The following is a 14,672-nucleotide window of genomic DNA, read 5'->3' on the forward strand; positions in this document are numbered from 1 at the left end:
TGGCCCGAAGTCAGCAGAGGCGCGAACCGACCCTTCTCTGCTAGTCCCGCCCGAAGCGCTTCTATATCTGGAAAACCTATGGTGCCAGTTCTGCCATTTCTCACCTTGATCTGGGCCTTCCACATGTTTGAAGAACTCTGGTAAGGTAAGGTTTTCCACACTCGAGCCTTTCTTCGGGTTCTGTTGCCGATTTTCCCATGTCGTGCTTCCCTCGCAGTTGTTTTGCTTGCTGCTTTTGCAGTTGCTGGGCTTCACCCCCCCCCCCCCCCCACAACCACCCCATTCTGCCATCAGACTTGGGATTTTTACTCAGGGCTTTTCCTGTTGACTTTGTCGCCGCAACCATCTGTAAGCATCGTTGTGGGTCTCGGCTTAGGTTGTCTTTGGTCAGGATCAATAGATTCTTGGTAAATCTAATCATTTGTTAAACATCCTTCCAACTATATACAGGACCAGGCTCTGCACGAGGCTTAACCAAAAGACCATAAGATATAGAAGCAGAATTAGGCCATTCGGCCTATCGCGTCTGCTCCGCCATTCAATCATGGCTGATATTTTTCTCATCCCCATTCTCCTGCCTTCTCCCCATAACCTCTGATCCCCTTATTAATCAAGAACCTATCTATCTCTGTCTTAAAGACACTCAGTGATTTGGCCTCCACAGCCTTCTGCGGCAAAGAGTTCCACAGATTCACCACCCTGTGGCTGAAGAAATTCCTCCTCATCTCTGTTTTAAAGGATCGTCCCCTTAGTCTGAGATTGTGTCCTCTGCTTCTAGTTTTTCCTACAAGTGGAAACATCCTCTCCACATCCACTCTATCCAGGCCTCTAGTATCCTGTAAGTTTCAATAAGATCCCCCCTTATCCTTCTAAACGCCAACGAGTATAGACCCAGAGTCCTCAACTGTTCTTCATACGACATGTTCTTCATTCCAGGGATCATTCTTGTGAACCTCCTCTGGACCTTTTCCAAAGCCAGCACATCTTTCCTTAGATACAGGGCCCAAAACTGCCCACATACTCCAAATGGGGTCTGACCAGAGCATTATACAGCCTCAGAAGAACGTCCCTGGTCTTGAATTCTAGCCCTTTTGACAAGAATGCTAACATTGCATTTGCCTTCCTAACTGCCGACTGAACCTGCGCGTTAACTTAACAGAATCGTGAACAAGGACTCCCAAGTCCATTTGTGTTTCTGATTTCCTAAGCATTTCCCTATTTAAAAAATAGTCTATGCCTAAATTCTTCCTTCCAAAGTGCATAACTTCACACTTTTCCACATTGTAATTCATCTGCCACTTCATTGTCCACTCTCCTAGCCTGTCTAAGTCTTTCTGCAGCCCCCTTGCTTCCTCAATAGAACCTGTCCCTCCATAGATCTTTGTATCATCTGCAAACTTAGCAACAGTTCCTTCTTCCAGATCATTAATATATATTGTGAAAAGGTATGATCCCAGCACAGACCGCTAAGGAACACCACTATTCACCGGCTGCCATTCTGAAAAAGACCCCTTTATCCCCACTCTCTGCCTTCTGCCAGTCAGCCAATCCTCTATCCATGCCAGGATCTTACCCTTAACACCATGGGTTCTTAACAACAATCTCCTGTGTTCCACCTTGTCAAAGGCCTTCTGGAAATCTAAATAAATCATGTCCACTGGTTCTCCTTTATCTAATTTCCTTGTTACCTCGTCAAATAACTCTAACAGATTTGTCAGACATGACCTCCCTTTGACAATAACGCATTATTTAAAAATCTTACCAATGATCAAAGTCAGGCTGTCAGCCTATAATTTCCTGTCTTTTCCCTCCCTCACACAGAAACATTCCTCAGAATTCTCCGTGGTCCTGTGACCTTACATCACTGATGATGCAGACTGTCTATTCACATATTTGACGTTGCCTATATCATTGTTTAGAGGGGTAATCTGATAAATTACCTTGCTTGTTGAGCAGAGATTACTTGCTAAGGTGTTCAGTGGTTGGCAAGGTGGATGCTGAGGTGTTGGTGAGGTGGTCTTATAAATAAATAATAAACAGTATGAGTAAAGCTATGCTTGATACTTTCTAGTCAACTGCAAGACCAGGACAAAGGGACTGAGATTTGAACCCCAGAAAGGTCAATTTGGGACTGATATCAGGAATTTGTTGTCCTTACTGAATGGTCAGCATTGTGTGAGGTGTAAAACAGGTCGCAGCAAAACAGTAGCCCAATATCTTGAGAATTAATTTGATAGATATCGAGATGGAGAGAGATGTAAAACAGGCTGGCATTATGCATTTTTCACTCTTGCATAAATCAAGATCTAGCCCATCTAGGGATGGACAACAAATTCTGGCCTAGTTGACGAAACCCACATTCTGTAAAAAAATGAATTTTTAAAAAAGCCCATTGAGTGATGGTTCCCTGAGACAGTACTGGAGGCAGAAACCCTTGATCACTCAAGAACCAACTGGATATGCCGATGGGGTGGGGTGGGGCTGACTAAAGGGACAGAGACGAATCAATTAGCTTTCTCCATCCAAAATTAATATGCAAACATTACTGTTTTTCTAAAGAGTACAGTACAATGTGAAACACAATGTAATCAGGTTTTCATAATTCATTATATGTTAGAACTGGCAGCCTAAATATGCAGAGCTGATGTTAAGTCATTGACCAAAGGTACTAACATACCATAGTGGTCACCAATATTCAGCTGAAGCTACCAGTAATATTACTTTGCAATAAGACCTCCAAGCTTCCCCATTCTATCCCACTGAAAGGTCAGCATGGTGGCAGTTGTGGTTAGCATTGCTGCATCATAGCGCCATGGACCCGGGTTTAATCCGGCTTTGGGTAACTGTCTGTGTGAAGTTTGCACATTCTCCCCATGTCTGCGTGGGTTTCCTCTGGGTGCTCCGGTTTCCTCCCACAGACCAAAGATGTGCAGGTTAGGTGGGGTTGTGGGGATGGGGCTGGGGAATGGGCCTAGCTGGAGTGTTCTTTCAGAGGGATGGTGCAGACGCAATGGGCTGAATGGTCTCCTTAAGCACTGGAGAAATTCTATGATTTTATGTTATTAACCCAGTTCCATTCTAGGTTGTCCCATAGTCCCTTAAAGTACATGTGAAAGATGCAGTTCTATTCTCCCAAACTGTTTGCAGTCCAGTCCCTTACTGGAGGCATGGAGGGTGCACACCTGAAGCATTGTAACCTTTTGTTGTTCCTAACACTTCCAATTTTCTCTTTCCTTCCCAGCAAATGTGAGAGAAACCCATGTCCGATGGAAAACAAGGTATGCGCAAATGCTGCGTACTCCATTACTTTTCATTACCTAACCTTAACCTCCAACCTACGAACCCCAAGGGCCTTGTTCCGGATGACGAGCAGCCGATTCACAGGCGACACCATGCGCTTCAGCATCGTGGGGGGCATCGGGCAGAACCATTTCTCCATCCAGCGCTCAGACAGGCAGACGGGGGAGCTGGTACTAGCGCACCCTATCCAAGGTCCTGCCACCTTGGAGGTTGAGATGGAGATGACAGAACTCTCTGGAAAAACGGTCCTGACAAAGCACATTTCCAAGGTCACCATCTTCGTCTCCCGATACAACTTCTAGACAACATTCATCTTCTTTCAAGAGAACCAAGATAAAGTGTGTGTGTGTAACCAATAGAGTTAAAATGCTTTTAAAAAAATCAGAATATCAAGCTACACAGCTGCAAACATACGTGCTACTGCCTCGTCCGAAGGAAGGGAGAAGCCCACGGAGGAACAAGGCTGAAGAGCTGGGTGATGGAGGGAGTGAGAAGCTGTAATATGTCAGGGGTGGCAGAATCAACTGTATATTAAGCATGCTGCATGTGGGGCAAGGGCAGGGTCTTCACTGTTCACAAAGACCCCCATCCTCTCATCTCTTTAATTGTTGTTAACTTGGAATGCCAATGTTCAAAGTGGGTGCAATTACCCATTGGTGTAACGTTCAAAGTTCAGCAATTCTGAGTGAGTTTCCATGCCCTTTCCCTCACCCACCCATCCACCATTAGGTGATGTGTGGGAGGGGATTTGGCGGGTAACTAAATAACTTCTCCAGGGTGACCAACCTTCTCGCATTCTACAGCGTCGTGTTGCCATTTCTCAACTTTGCACCATGTCCTTGATTGGTTGCTACCCTTTGCCGTCTACGTCATATAAATCACAGAATTCCTGCAGTGCAGAAGGAGGCTATTCGGCCCATCGCGCCTGCACTGACCATCCAAAGGATCACAGTATCCAGGCCCACTCCTCAGCCTTATCCCCACAACCCAGTACCCCACCTAACCTGAACTATTGGGACACTAAGGGACAATTTAGCATGGCCCTTCCACCGAACCTGCACATCATTGGAGTGCGGGAGGAAACAGCAGCACCCGGAGGAAACCCAAGCTGGGAGAGCTACTGGGAGACTGCAGCTGAGTCTGTTCCTCCCACTGTCTGACTATCTTTGATTTCTGTGCATGGGGCAGTGAGCATCTGCTCACATGCACACTGTGCTCTCCTGTTGCCCCACTCACTTATCCACGAGGTAGAAAATGAGGTGGACTGGCCAGACTAAGGAGAGAAGACGAGAAGTAGAATTTAACTTAGCTAATTTTTCTGAAAATTATTCTAAAAATTTAGCTCTCACTTAAACATAATTTGAGTTGACTCAAAAATATGATTTTGTGCCAGTGTAAAGGTAGTAAGTCACCCTGCTCCCGGGAGATTCCGAGTCCACTCTGGGTTGGCTTGGCCTTTGAGTTCTTTGCTCTCTCTCAGCCCCACACACTGGCCTGCCCATCTGTTCTCCAAGCCCAGTCCTGGTTCCCTGGCTCCCCTCACAACCTCCCCAAACCCCGGGCACTAGCCTCCCCATCCATCCTCCAAGCCTGGCCTCAGTCCCCTGGCTCCCATCCCCACCACTAGGCCATCACCTTCCTGCCTCTAAGCTCAGCCTCAGTTACCTGGCTCCCACCCCCTCCGCCTTTTGCTCCGGCTTTCCCCTAAAAGCCTAGCCCTGATGGCCAACCCCTACCCCCCCCCCCCCCCCCCCCCCTTCCCCAGTGCAGCCTCTCCATTTCCATCCCTTGGTCAAAATGTTATTTTTCCTCAGAATTGGTCACACTGAACTTCACATTTTGGGTATCTCAAGTATCTCAGCTAAGTTATCATACAGGAAGTGTGATAGGTGCCAAAGCATGTTGGGAGAGTATTTTTTGACCTTGTTCCTGATGTGTGTATCCTCTCCTCCCCTTTCTATCAGTGCTGTTAAGAAGGACATGGGTTTAGTGTCTAGAGGGGAAATGTGACTAAACTCGAACCATCAGTGTTTGTTAGCTTGGTTTCACTAGCTTGGTTTAGGACTGTTTTGTGAATAATACATTCTCACGTAGAGGTAAACCTGCCTTATACCCACTGAAGATAGGGGCGGATGTCAAATCACCAGGTAACTACAGCACTTGTGATACTAAGTGAATAATAATTATTCTTTTCATAAAATACTTATTAGGATTTATTATGCAAAAACACTTGATAACTTTTGGACATCTTTTAAATGTCCCTCCCTTCCCTCCCCTGCACTTACACCAGTGTACCATACAGTAATTGTTTTGCATGTATTCACAGGATGGTGAGTGATTTTAACCAGAAAGTGTGCCATATCTACATGTCTGGATGAACTGTTTGGAATATCACCCAGTTGTCATATTGCACTGCTCAAGTAGTTCCATTTGAACTTTATGTGCATTAAGAAAGTTGCAGAGTTGATGGGTGCTTCACCTTTATTATCTCTGTCATCACATATAGTCCTACAGTGGCTGATATTTTTTCTCCATCTCTGCTGTTGCTATCTTCACCCCTATCACCTTCCTTTAATCTCCTCATCTCCAAAATTTCAGCTACATGATCGTTACATTCCCATTAACATTCCATCATCATTGTGATCTCATCATCATTATACCATCCCATCACCATCATTGTCATCTCACTATCCCATCATTATAATCTCATTATACTATCCATCACCATAATTATCATCTCATTATTATCACATTACCATTCCATCATCATTGCCATCTCATTATCATTATACCATCCCATCACCATCAGTATCATGTCATTATACAATCCCAGAACCATCATTATCATCTCATTACCATCTTGTTACCATGCCATCATCATTGTCATCTCATTATCATTATACTATCCAATCACTATCATTATCTTCTCATTACACTATCACATCATTATCATCTCATTATACCACCCCATCAATATCATCTCATTATACTATCCCATCATTATCATCTCATTATACCATCCCATCATTATAATTGCATTATACTATCCCAACACTATCTTTATCATTTAATTATCATCTCATTACCATTTCATCACCATTATCATATTATCATTATACCATCCCATCACCATTATTATCATCTCATTATTATGCCATCATCGTCATCTCATTATCATCATACCATCACATCATCATTATCATCTCATTATGCCACCCCATCTTTATCATCTTATATTATCCCATCATTATCATCTCATTATACCACCCCATCATTATCATCTCGTTATATTATCCCATCATTATCATCTCATCATACCACCCAATCATTATCATCGCATTATACTATTCCAACACCATCTTTATGATTTAATTATCTTCTCATTACCATTTCATCACCATTATCATCTCATTATTATACCATCCCATCACCATCATTATCATTCCATTATCATCTCATTATCATTCCATCATCATTGTCATCTCATTATACCACCCCATCATTATCATCTCATTATACCAGCCCATCATTATCATCTGATTTCATTATCCCATAATTATCATCTCATTATACCACCCTATCATTATCATCGCATTATATTATCCCAACACCATCTTTATCATTTAATTATCATCTCATTACCATTGCATCACCATTATCATCTCATTATCATTATACCATACCATCACCATCATTATCATCTCATTATCATTCCATCATCATTGTCATCTCATTATCATTATACCATCCCATCACCATCATTATCATCTCATTATCATTCCATCATCATTGTCATCTCATTATCATTATACCATCCCATCACCATCATTATCTCATTATACCACCCCATCATTATCATCTCATTATACCACCCCATCATTATCATCTCATTATACCACCCCATCATTATCATCTCATTATACCACCCCATCATTATCATCTCATTATACCACCCCATCATTATCATCTCATTATACCACCCCATCATTATCATCTCATTATACCACCCCATCATTATCATCTCATTATACCACCCCATCATTATCATCTCATTATACCACCCTATCATTATAATCGCATTATACTATCCCAACACCATCTTTACCATTTAATTATCATCTCATTTCCATTTCATCGCCATTATCATCTCATTATCATGATACCACCCGATCACCATCATTATTATTCCATGTTCATCTCATTATCATTCCACCATCATTGTCATCTCATTATCATTATATCATCAAATCACCATAATTATCATCTCATTATACCGCCCCATCATTATCATCTCATTATACCACCTCATCATTATTATCTCATTATACCACCCCATCATTGTCATCACATTATACAATCCCAACACCGTCTTTATCATTTCATTATCATTTCATTGCCATTTCAGCACCATTATCATCTCATTATCATTATACCATCCCATCACCATCATTATTATTCCATTATCATCTCATTATCATTCCATCGTCATTGTCATCTTATTTTCATTATAACATCCCATCACCATCATTATCATCTCATTATATTCTATCATTATCATCTCATTATACCACTCCATCTTTATCATCGCATTATACCATCCCATCACCACCATTATCGTTCCATTATCATCTCATTATCATTCCACCATCATTGTCATCTCATTGTCATTATACTATCTCATCACCATCATAACGATCATTTCATCAGCCGGAATGCTGAATCAATTGATTTTCAAAGGCCAGGAAGTGAAAATATAACACTTGTGTGGGTGACATGAATTTTATTCTTCTGCCGCCACCAATGATAATCAAATGACCTGGTGCAATGGGGCAGGTTCTGGGGTTCTGTATGGCCAGAGAGCTTGACCTTTTCCAGTGTCTGCTGAACATGTGATTTCCCCATAACTGATAAAACCCTGGCCATCCAGTATAAGTCAGATGTAAATCGTGTATCTATTCTCTGCCATCATTATTTTTTCAACAATCCTACCATCACCATCAATGTCAATATTCCACCATCTTCATCTTAATCACCTCTATCATGCGTTCCATTTTCATCACCTCTCATCAACTTCCTATCATCACTTCATCACTCCATCCCATCACAAACTTCATACCATCATTGCAACTAAGACCTATCATCACATTGTCCATCTGCTTACCATCATAAAGCCCATCTCAGCATATCCTTGGCCCCACCCTGTCCTCTTTACTCCATCATTATCTCCATCCTTGCCTCTTTATGAAGCTCACTGCCATTTTCTCACCATCATCACCTCTGTTGCAACAGTTTCATTTTCATCCTATCATCCCAATCTCATAATTTATACCATCAAAATTTCCACCTCTTCATCTCCATCTTCATCTCAACAGCTCCAGCCAAATCATCAATAATCTGTCTCAATTTCCTCATTACTCCTTGTACCTTTGACTTTAGTTGCCTCTGTTATCTCTATGTCAACCATATATAACACTATTTTCATTATGCCTATCTCTCCTCCCTCTATCTGTCTCCTCCTCCTTCTCCATCACCACCATCTCCATGATTAGGAAAGGAAACAAGTTGAAGCACCTTTAGCTGGTTTCTGCTTTGACCAATGGGGGTTGACATCCCAGAAAGGACTCCTTTTGAGTTGTGTTATGCTGCATTATCACCACAGATTTCCATGAAGCGTTTGTCCAAATTTTCCACTCAACTTCAGATGAAGACCTGAGGAAACTCTTGAACAGCTCTTGCTCCTGCAATTCCATTAATTTATAGCAAAGCACCAGGACAATTTTCATAGAAACTTTGCCCTCTACATCGCTTCAACAATCGCTTCACAGCTCCAGGGTCCCAGGTTCGATTCCGGCTTGGGTCACTGTCTGTGCGGAGTCTGCACATCCTCCCCGTGTGTGCGTGAGTTTCCTCCGGGTACTCCGGTTTCCTCCCACAGTCCAAAGATGTGCAGGTTAGGTGGATTGGCCATGTAAATTGCCCATAGTGTCCAAAATTGCCCTTAGTGTTGGGTGGGGTTACTGGGTTATTTTTAAAAAATTAAAAATTTTTTTTTTTTATAAATTTAGATTACCCAATTATTTTTTCCAATTAAGGGGCAATTTAGCGTGGCCAATCCACCTACTCTGCACATTTTTGGGTTGTGGGGGCGAAACCTACGCAGACATGGGGAGAATGTGCAAACTCCACACAGACAGTGACCCAGAGCCGGGATCGAACCTGGGACCTCAGCGCCGTGAGGCGGTTGTGCTAACCACTAGGCCACCGTGCTGCCCTGGGTTATGGGGATAGGGTGAAGGTGTTGACCTTCGGTAGGATGCTCTTTCCAAGAGCCGGTGCAGACTCGATGGGCCGAATGGCCTCCTTCTGCACTGTAAATTCTATGTTAAAAAAAACCTCACAGTAGAAACTGTAACTAAACTATAGTAGAATTACAAATTGTGAAATTTCTGTGAAGGCCTTCATATCGCTACAGCATTTTTACTTCAAAGTCTTTATCTGTCTCGTCTGGGTCCTTCTGTTAAATAATGGGTCAATATGTGCAGAAAAAGAAAGAAGCTAAACACCCCAGAATGGCTTGTGGTAGCTTTATTGAAGGTAATAAACATCATGTTGGCCCAGCAGGTTTAGCGAGGATTGCGGGAGGTGGTTTTTGCCATGTTTCTGTTGGCTACTCGTATGTGGGGGTCAGCCACCTTCCTGTGAAGGGATATGGCAAATGGGGGAGAGTCAATGTCAAACCTCTTCAATGGAACTCTGAGCAGAGTTGGTGTATTCCTGGGAGCAGGACATTCACTTTGCCTCAAGTTCATGGTTGATTAAAATAGATGGGGAGGGATGTTTAAAAGGCTGCGACAGGTCCTGAAATAACATCCATTCTATTATTCACCCTGTGCTTGTATGGGCTACTTCACTGGACATCATGAATTGAACAGGCAATGTGATATGGACTGTGGTATCTTCAGTAGATCGTCCATTCAGAGCAGGAGAAACAACATAGCATTTATAAAAGATTAAAGACTTTTGAATATTTTTATAAGCAATGTATTTCTTATTTGAATTTTAAATTTTACTGGTATATAGGTCAATGATTTATTTTAATGGAGTATACAGAGTGAATGTAAACCATATTGTTTGAACCATTAAAGTATCAAATCATTGAATATGGAGTCAAGGTAAATTTGTTACAGGGAATGCAGACCGTAATCGCACAATTTGTAAACTTTCCCACATGTCAGCTATGGTTCAATGGCAGAACTCCACCCACTCCCAAGTTAGAAAGTCTTGAGCTTCACAAAATTAAAGAGACCTAGACATCTTCAAAGATGATCCTTATCTTGAATTGACATGGCTTATTTTGTGGATCGAGACACATGCCAGCACTGGAATAAATAGAACTGAAGAAAGTGATCTGCTCATTGATGTTGCTTTTTAGACGGTTGAACACCAATCCTTTACTATGTGCTGCTTGCATCAATAAGTGCAAGTTAGGGTCATGTTCTTGCTTTATTCTACCCATATCATCTGCTATGCAGATGCATTCTGGCACAGTGCATGAAATGTGGTCTGTGTGAGCTTGAAAGAGATCCTGGCTCACTGCACGAAAGGAAGTCGTTGAAAACAGTACCGTCGAAATGTGGCTCAGAATGTAGTACGCTCTTGGGACTTATCCGTGAGATAAAGTGTAACTATGATTGGCATCAAGCTTTGAGAAGAATTTTGCACCTGCAAATCTCAGATGTAACTCTTCTAATTTGTAAGGACAACTTTTCAAGACTGTTTTAAAATAATGTGGATCGAAGTATATTCTCAGTGATACGCCCTTTATGACACAAATGATTATGCTGCACCAATCTGTGTTCCTGCACTCTTCTGATGATGCTGCCTTTCTCCACTTTGTCTACTTTCATCTTCAATTTGTCTTGTGTATGGATGCTGCACTTCTGTGGTAGATCAATTGACTGACTTGTATTCTCCTGCAAGTATAATGTTGCAACTTCCCTGAAACTGACAATTTTGTCAATCCATTCAGGATTTTTCGATGTTAGGTCATGAGCCGAAGTGAGACAGTGGTACAGTGGCAATGTCACTGGACTAGTTGTGTAGAGGCCTTGGGAAATCCCCTGGACACAGGTTCAAGTTCCAATGTGGTAGCTTGGGAAATTTAAATTCAATTAATTACTGGGCGGCACGATGGCTCAGTGGTTAGCACTGCCTCACAGTGCCACGGACCCAGGGTCAATTCAGGCCTTCGGTCACTGTCTGTGTGGAGTTTGCACTTTCTCCCCATATCTACGTGGGTTTCCTCCATGTGCTCTGGTTTCCTCACACAGTCAAAAGATGTGAGGGTTAGGTGGATTGACCATGTTAAATTGCCCTTAATGTCCAGGATGTGCATGTTAGATTATAGGGCGGCACGGAGCACAGTGGATAGCACTGTTGCTTCGCAGCTCCAGGGTCCAAGGTTCGAATCCCGGTTTAGTTTCCTGTCTGTGTGGAGTCTGCACACTCTCCTTGTGTCTGCGTGGGTTTCTTCTGGGTGCTTCGGTTTCCTCCCACAGTCCAAAGATGTGCAGGTTAGGTGTATTGGCCATGCTAAATTGCCCTTAGTGACCAAAAAGGTTAAGTGGGGTCCCTGGGTTACAGGGATATAGTGGAGGGTGTGCTTTCCGAGGCCTGGTGAACACGCAATGGGCCGAATGGTCTCCTTCTGCACTGTTAATTCTGTGAATTCTATGATGGGGGTCATTTCCAAAGTTGATCTGTCCTGTAATGTACACCGATTTGATGAATTATTACTAGTATCTGGTCATGACAAGCCAGTAGACCTTTTTTTAAATTATAAATTTAGATTACCCAATTCATTTTGTTTCCAATTAAGGGGCAATTTAGCGTGGCCAATCCACCTACCCTGCACATCTTTGGGTTGTTGGGGCGAAACACAGGCAAACACGGGGAGAATGTGACAACTCCACATGGACAGTGACCCAGAGCTGGGATCGAACCTGGGACTTCAGCGCCGTGAGGCCGTGGGGGATTGTGGCCATGGCGTCGTGAGGCAACATGCCAGTAAACCTGCTTGACCATTAGTTTCCATGATGTAAAACATCTATGATACTCAGGAGGATTGATTGTACTTTCACTCCAGGACTATGGATCCTGTATATGGAATTAGTGAATCGTTGTAGACACAAAGTTTCACAGAGGTAAGTTTCACCATGTTGGAAACATGTCTTTCAGAATTTGCAGAGGTAGTATCTGCCCCTCTGCCAATCTTGGCCAAGAACAACTAGTTAGTAACTTTCTTTGGGCAGATAATTTGAATCTTGGCAAGCACTTTGGGCGGTGTGATGGTACATGTATTGGCCATAAGATTGGTGGTGTGAAACATGTTTCCACTGCCCTTCGTCTCACCATGTGCATCATCGTCATTTTCTGGTTTGTCAATCACCTCATGTATATGTTTCTGACAGGATACTGGTTGGTCATTCTTGTTGCTTGAAGTTACCCGTTGTGTACGACTGGGTCATTGCACAACTCTTCCTAGCTGCATTAGCCTTTGCTGTAGTGCACTGCTGCTGCCAATTGCCTTTTCTGTGAGATGCCTTGCAGAACTGACGGAAAACTGGGCAATTCCTTGGTTCATGCAGATGTCCGCACTTTCCACATGCCTTGCTGGGTTTTGGTTTTCTAGTAAGTATGTCAAAAACTGGGGTTGTCCTTAGCTTTGTTGACCTGCGAGGATCATTTTGTGCTAACGTCCATCTTTAATGCAAGTCTTTAATGCTAAAAAAATCTCTCTGGAATAGATTCCTGAGAGTGGATACGATTACCAACTCAAGAATTCTATCTGCTACCTCTAAATTTGAACAATCATAATATGTACCTTTTTCTCTGCATCTTCTGACGAAGAGGTCTTTGGATTCTCTGGTTGTTGTCAAAATGACATGAACTGCAGTCAATGAATATAGAGGCAGATTCTGAACCAATCTATGGGCGGGATTCTCACGCCAGCCCCGTTTTCCAGTGTGGTGGGAGCGCGATTCTCCGTTTGGGTTTTGGGTTTCCCATTGTGGCCATCCCACGCCGTCGGGAAACCCGCAGGTGTCGGTACGCTGCCAGTGAAACGGAGGAGCCCGCCGATGGAGAATCCCGCAGTGTATCTTTTAGGAATCCTTCTGTTAACTCTGACTTGTTCAGTCTGTGCAGATCATCAATCCTAATTGCTAGGTGAATTTTCATGGCTTGCGTGTCTGGTTCAGACAAGCCTGAATCAAGAAACCTGCACTGTTTAAATATTTTGAATTTGGATAATTGGTCAGCTGCCTTCCAATTTAAATTGGGGAAGTTTGCAGCCATTCTGACCATATTCGTTTAACAGTCATAGTGCCTGGGCTGACTGTTGCTGGGGGCTTTCCTGAAGCTCTACCCACAAAGATGCTGGAGAATTTGCGGCCTGGCGTCGGAGCGGCGCGGCGGGATTTGCGCATCCCCCCCCCCCCCAGCAATTCTCTGACCTGGTGCGGGCTCGAAGAAGCCGGCTCAGATTCGCAGGACTGGACATTTAGCTTTTAACAAAAGAATAAAACATTTATTAAGCAAGAAAATATTAACTGTTATACACTACTCCTTTATCCCACTATACCGTTATAGGTATTCACAGATTTAGAAGGATTACATGAATGACAAAATGTCTTATACTCTAAAATTCTCAGTAAGTGCCCAGTCCATGTAAACCAACAGATGAAATGTGGTCAGACATGCCACACTCTGAAACCAAATGACAGATGCAATTAAATAGAACTTCTGTGGATCTCTTATCAAATGCCCCCCCCCCCCCCCCCCCCCCCCCCCCCCCCCACCAAACGTTTGTCACAGTGCCTTACTGGAAGTCTGAACTTAAACACGATATCTCAGGTACCCATCCATACCGATAGAACACCGCTGCTTCACAGGCTGGATTAAGATGTCACAAAACCTTTGGGGGTGAATTCTCTGCTGGCTGGATTCTCCGATCTGACGGCAGCACATCCCGCCCGTGAGTTTCCCAGCGGTGTGGGATGCATACAATGGGAAAACCCATTGGCCAATGGCGGGAACGGAGAATCCCACTATCAATGAAAGTGAGCCACTGAGAAACATGCAGCGGGGCAGGAGGAGAATTCATCCCTTGATTTACCTCGGATGTTTGGCTTCTCGTTCAGATAATTTTATATCTGTTTTTTAAATATATATATATATATATATATTTTGAGAAATCTCATTTATGACAAACTAACATATCAAACATATAATCCGAGTACTCAATTGTATCTACCAAAATAACAGATATAAATAAAATACATCCATGAACTGAACATGCAAGAAATGTGATT

At 42.9% G+C, this 14,672-nt stretch overlaps 1 protein-coding gene across 3 annotated transcripts in view; it reads left to right on the top strand.

Annotated features, from left to right (window-relative positions):
* Positions 1–3,673, top strand: part of LOC119956824 (fibulin-7-like) — a 76,469-nt gene extending 72,796 nt beyond the window's left edge. For all 3 annotated transcript variants that reach the window (XM_038784283.1, XM_038784303.1, XM_038784293.1), the window contains one exon: positions 3,242–3,673. In XM_038784283.1, the coding sequence (XP_038640211.1) occupies positions 3,242–3,602 (361 nt within the window). In that variant the 3' untranslated portion in view covers positions 3,603–3,673. The remainder of the gene's footprint in view (positions 1–3,241) is intronic.
* The last annotated feature ends 10,999 nt before the right edge of the window (positions 3,674–14,672 follow it).

The sequence above is a fragment of the Scyliorhinus canicula genome, chromosome 2 (genome assembly GCF_902713615.1).
Source record: "Scyliorhinus canicula chromosome 2, sScyCan1.1, whole genome shotgun sequence".
In the NCBI taxonomy this organism is placed as follows: domain Eukaryota; kingdom Metazoa; phylum Chordata; class Chondrichthyes; order Carcharhiniformes; family Scyliorhinidae; genus Scyliorhinus; species Scyliorhinus canicula.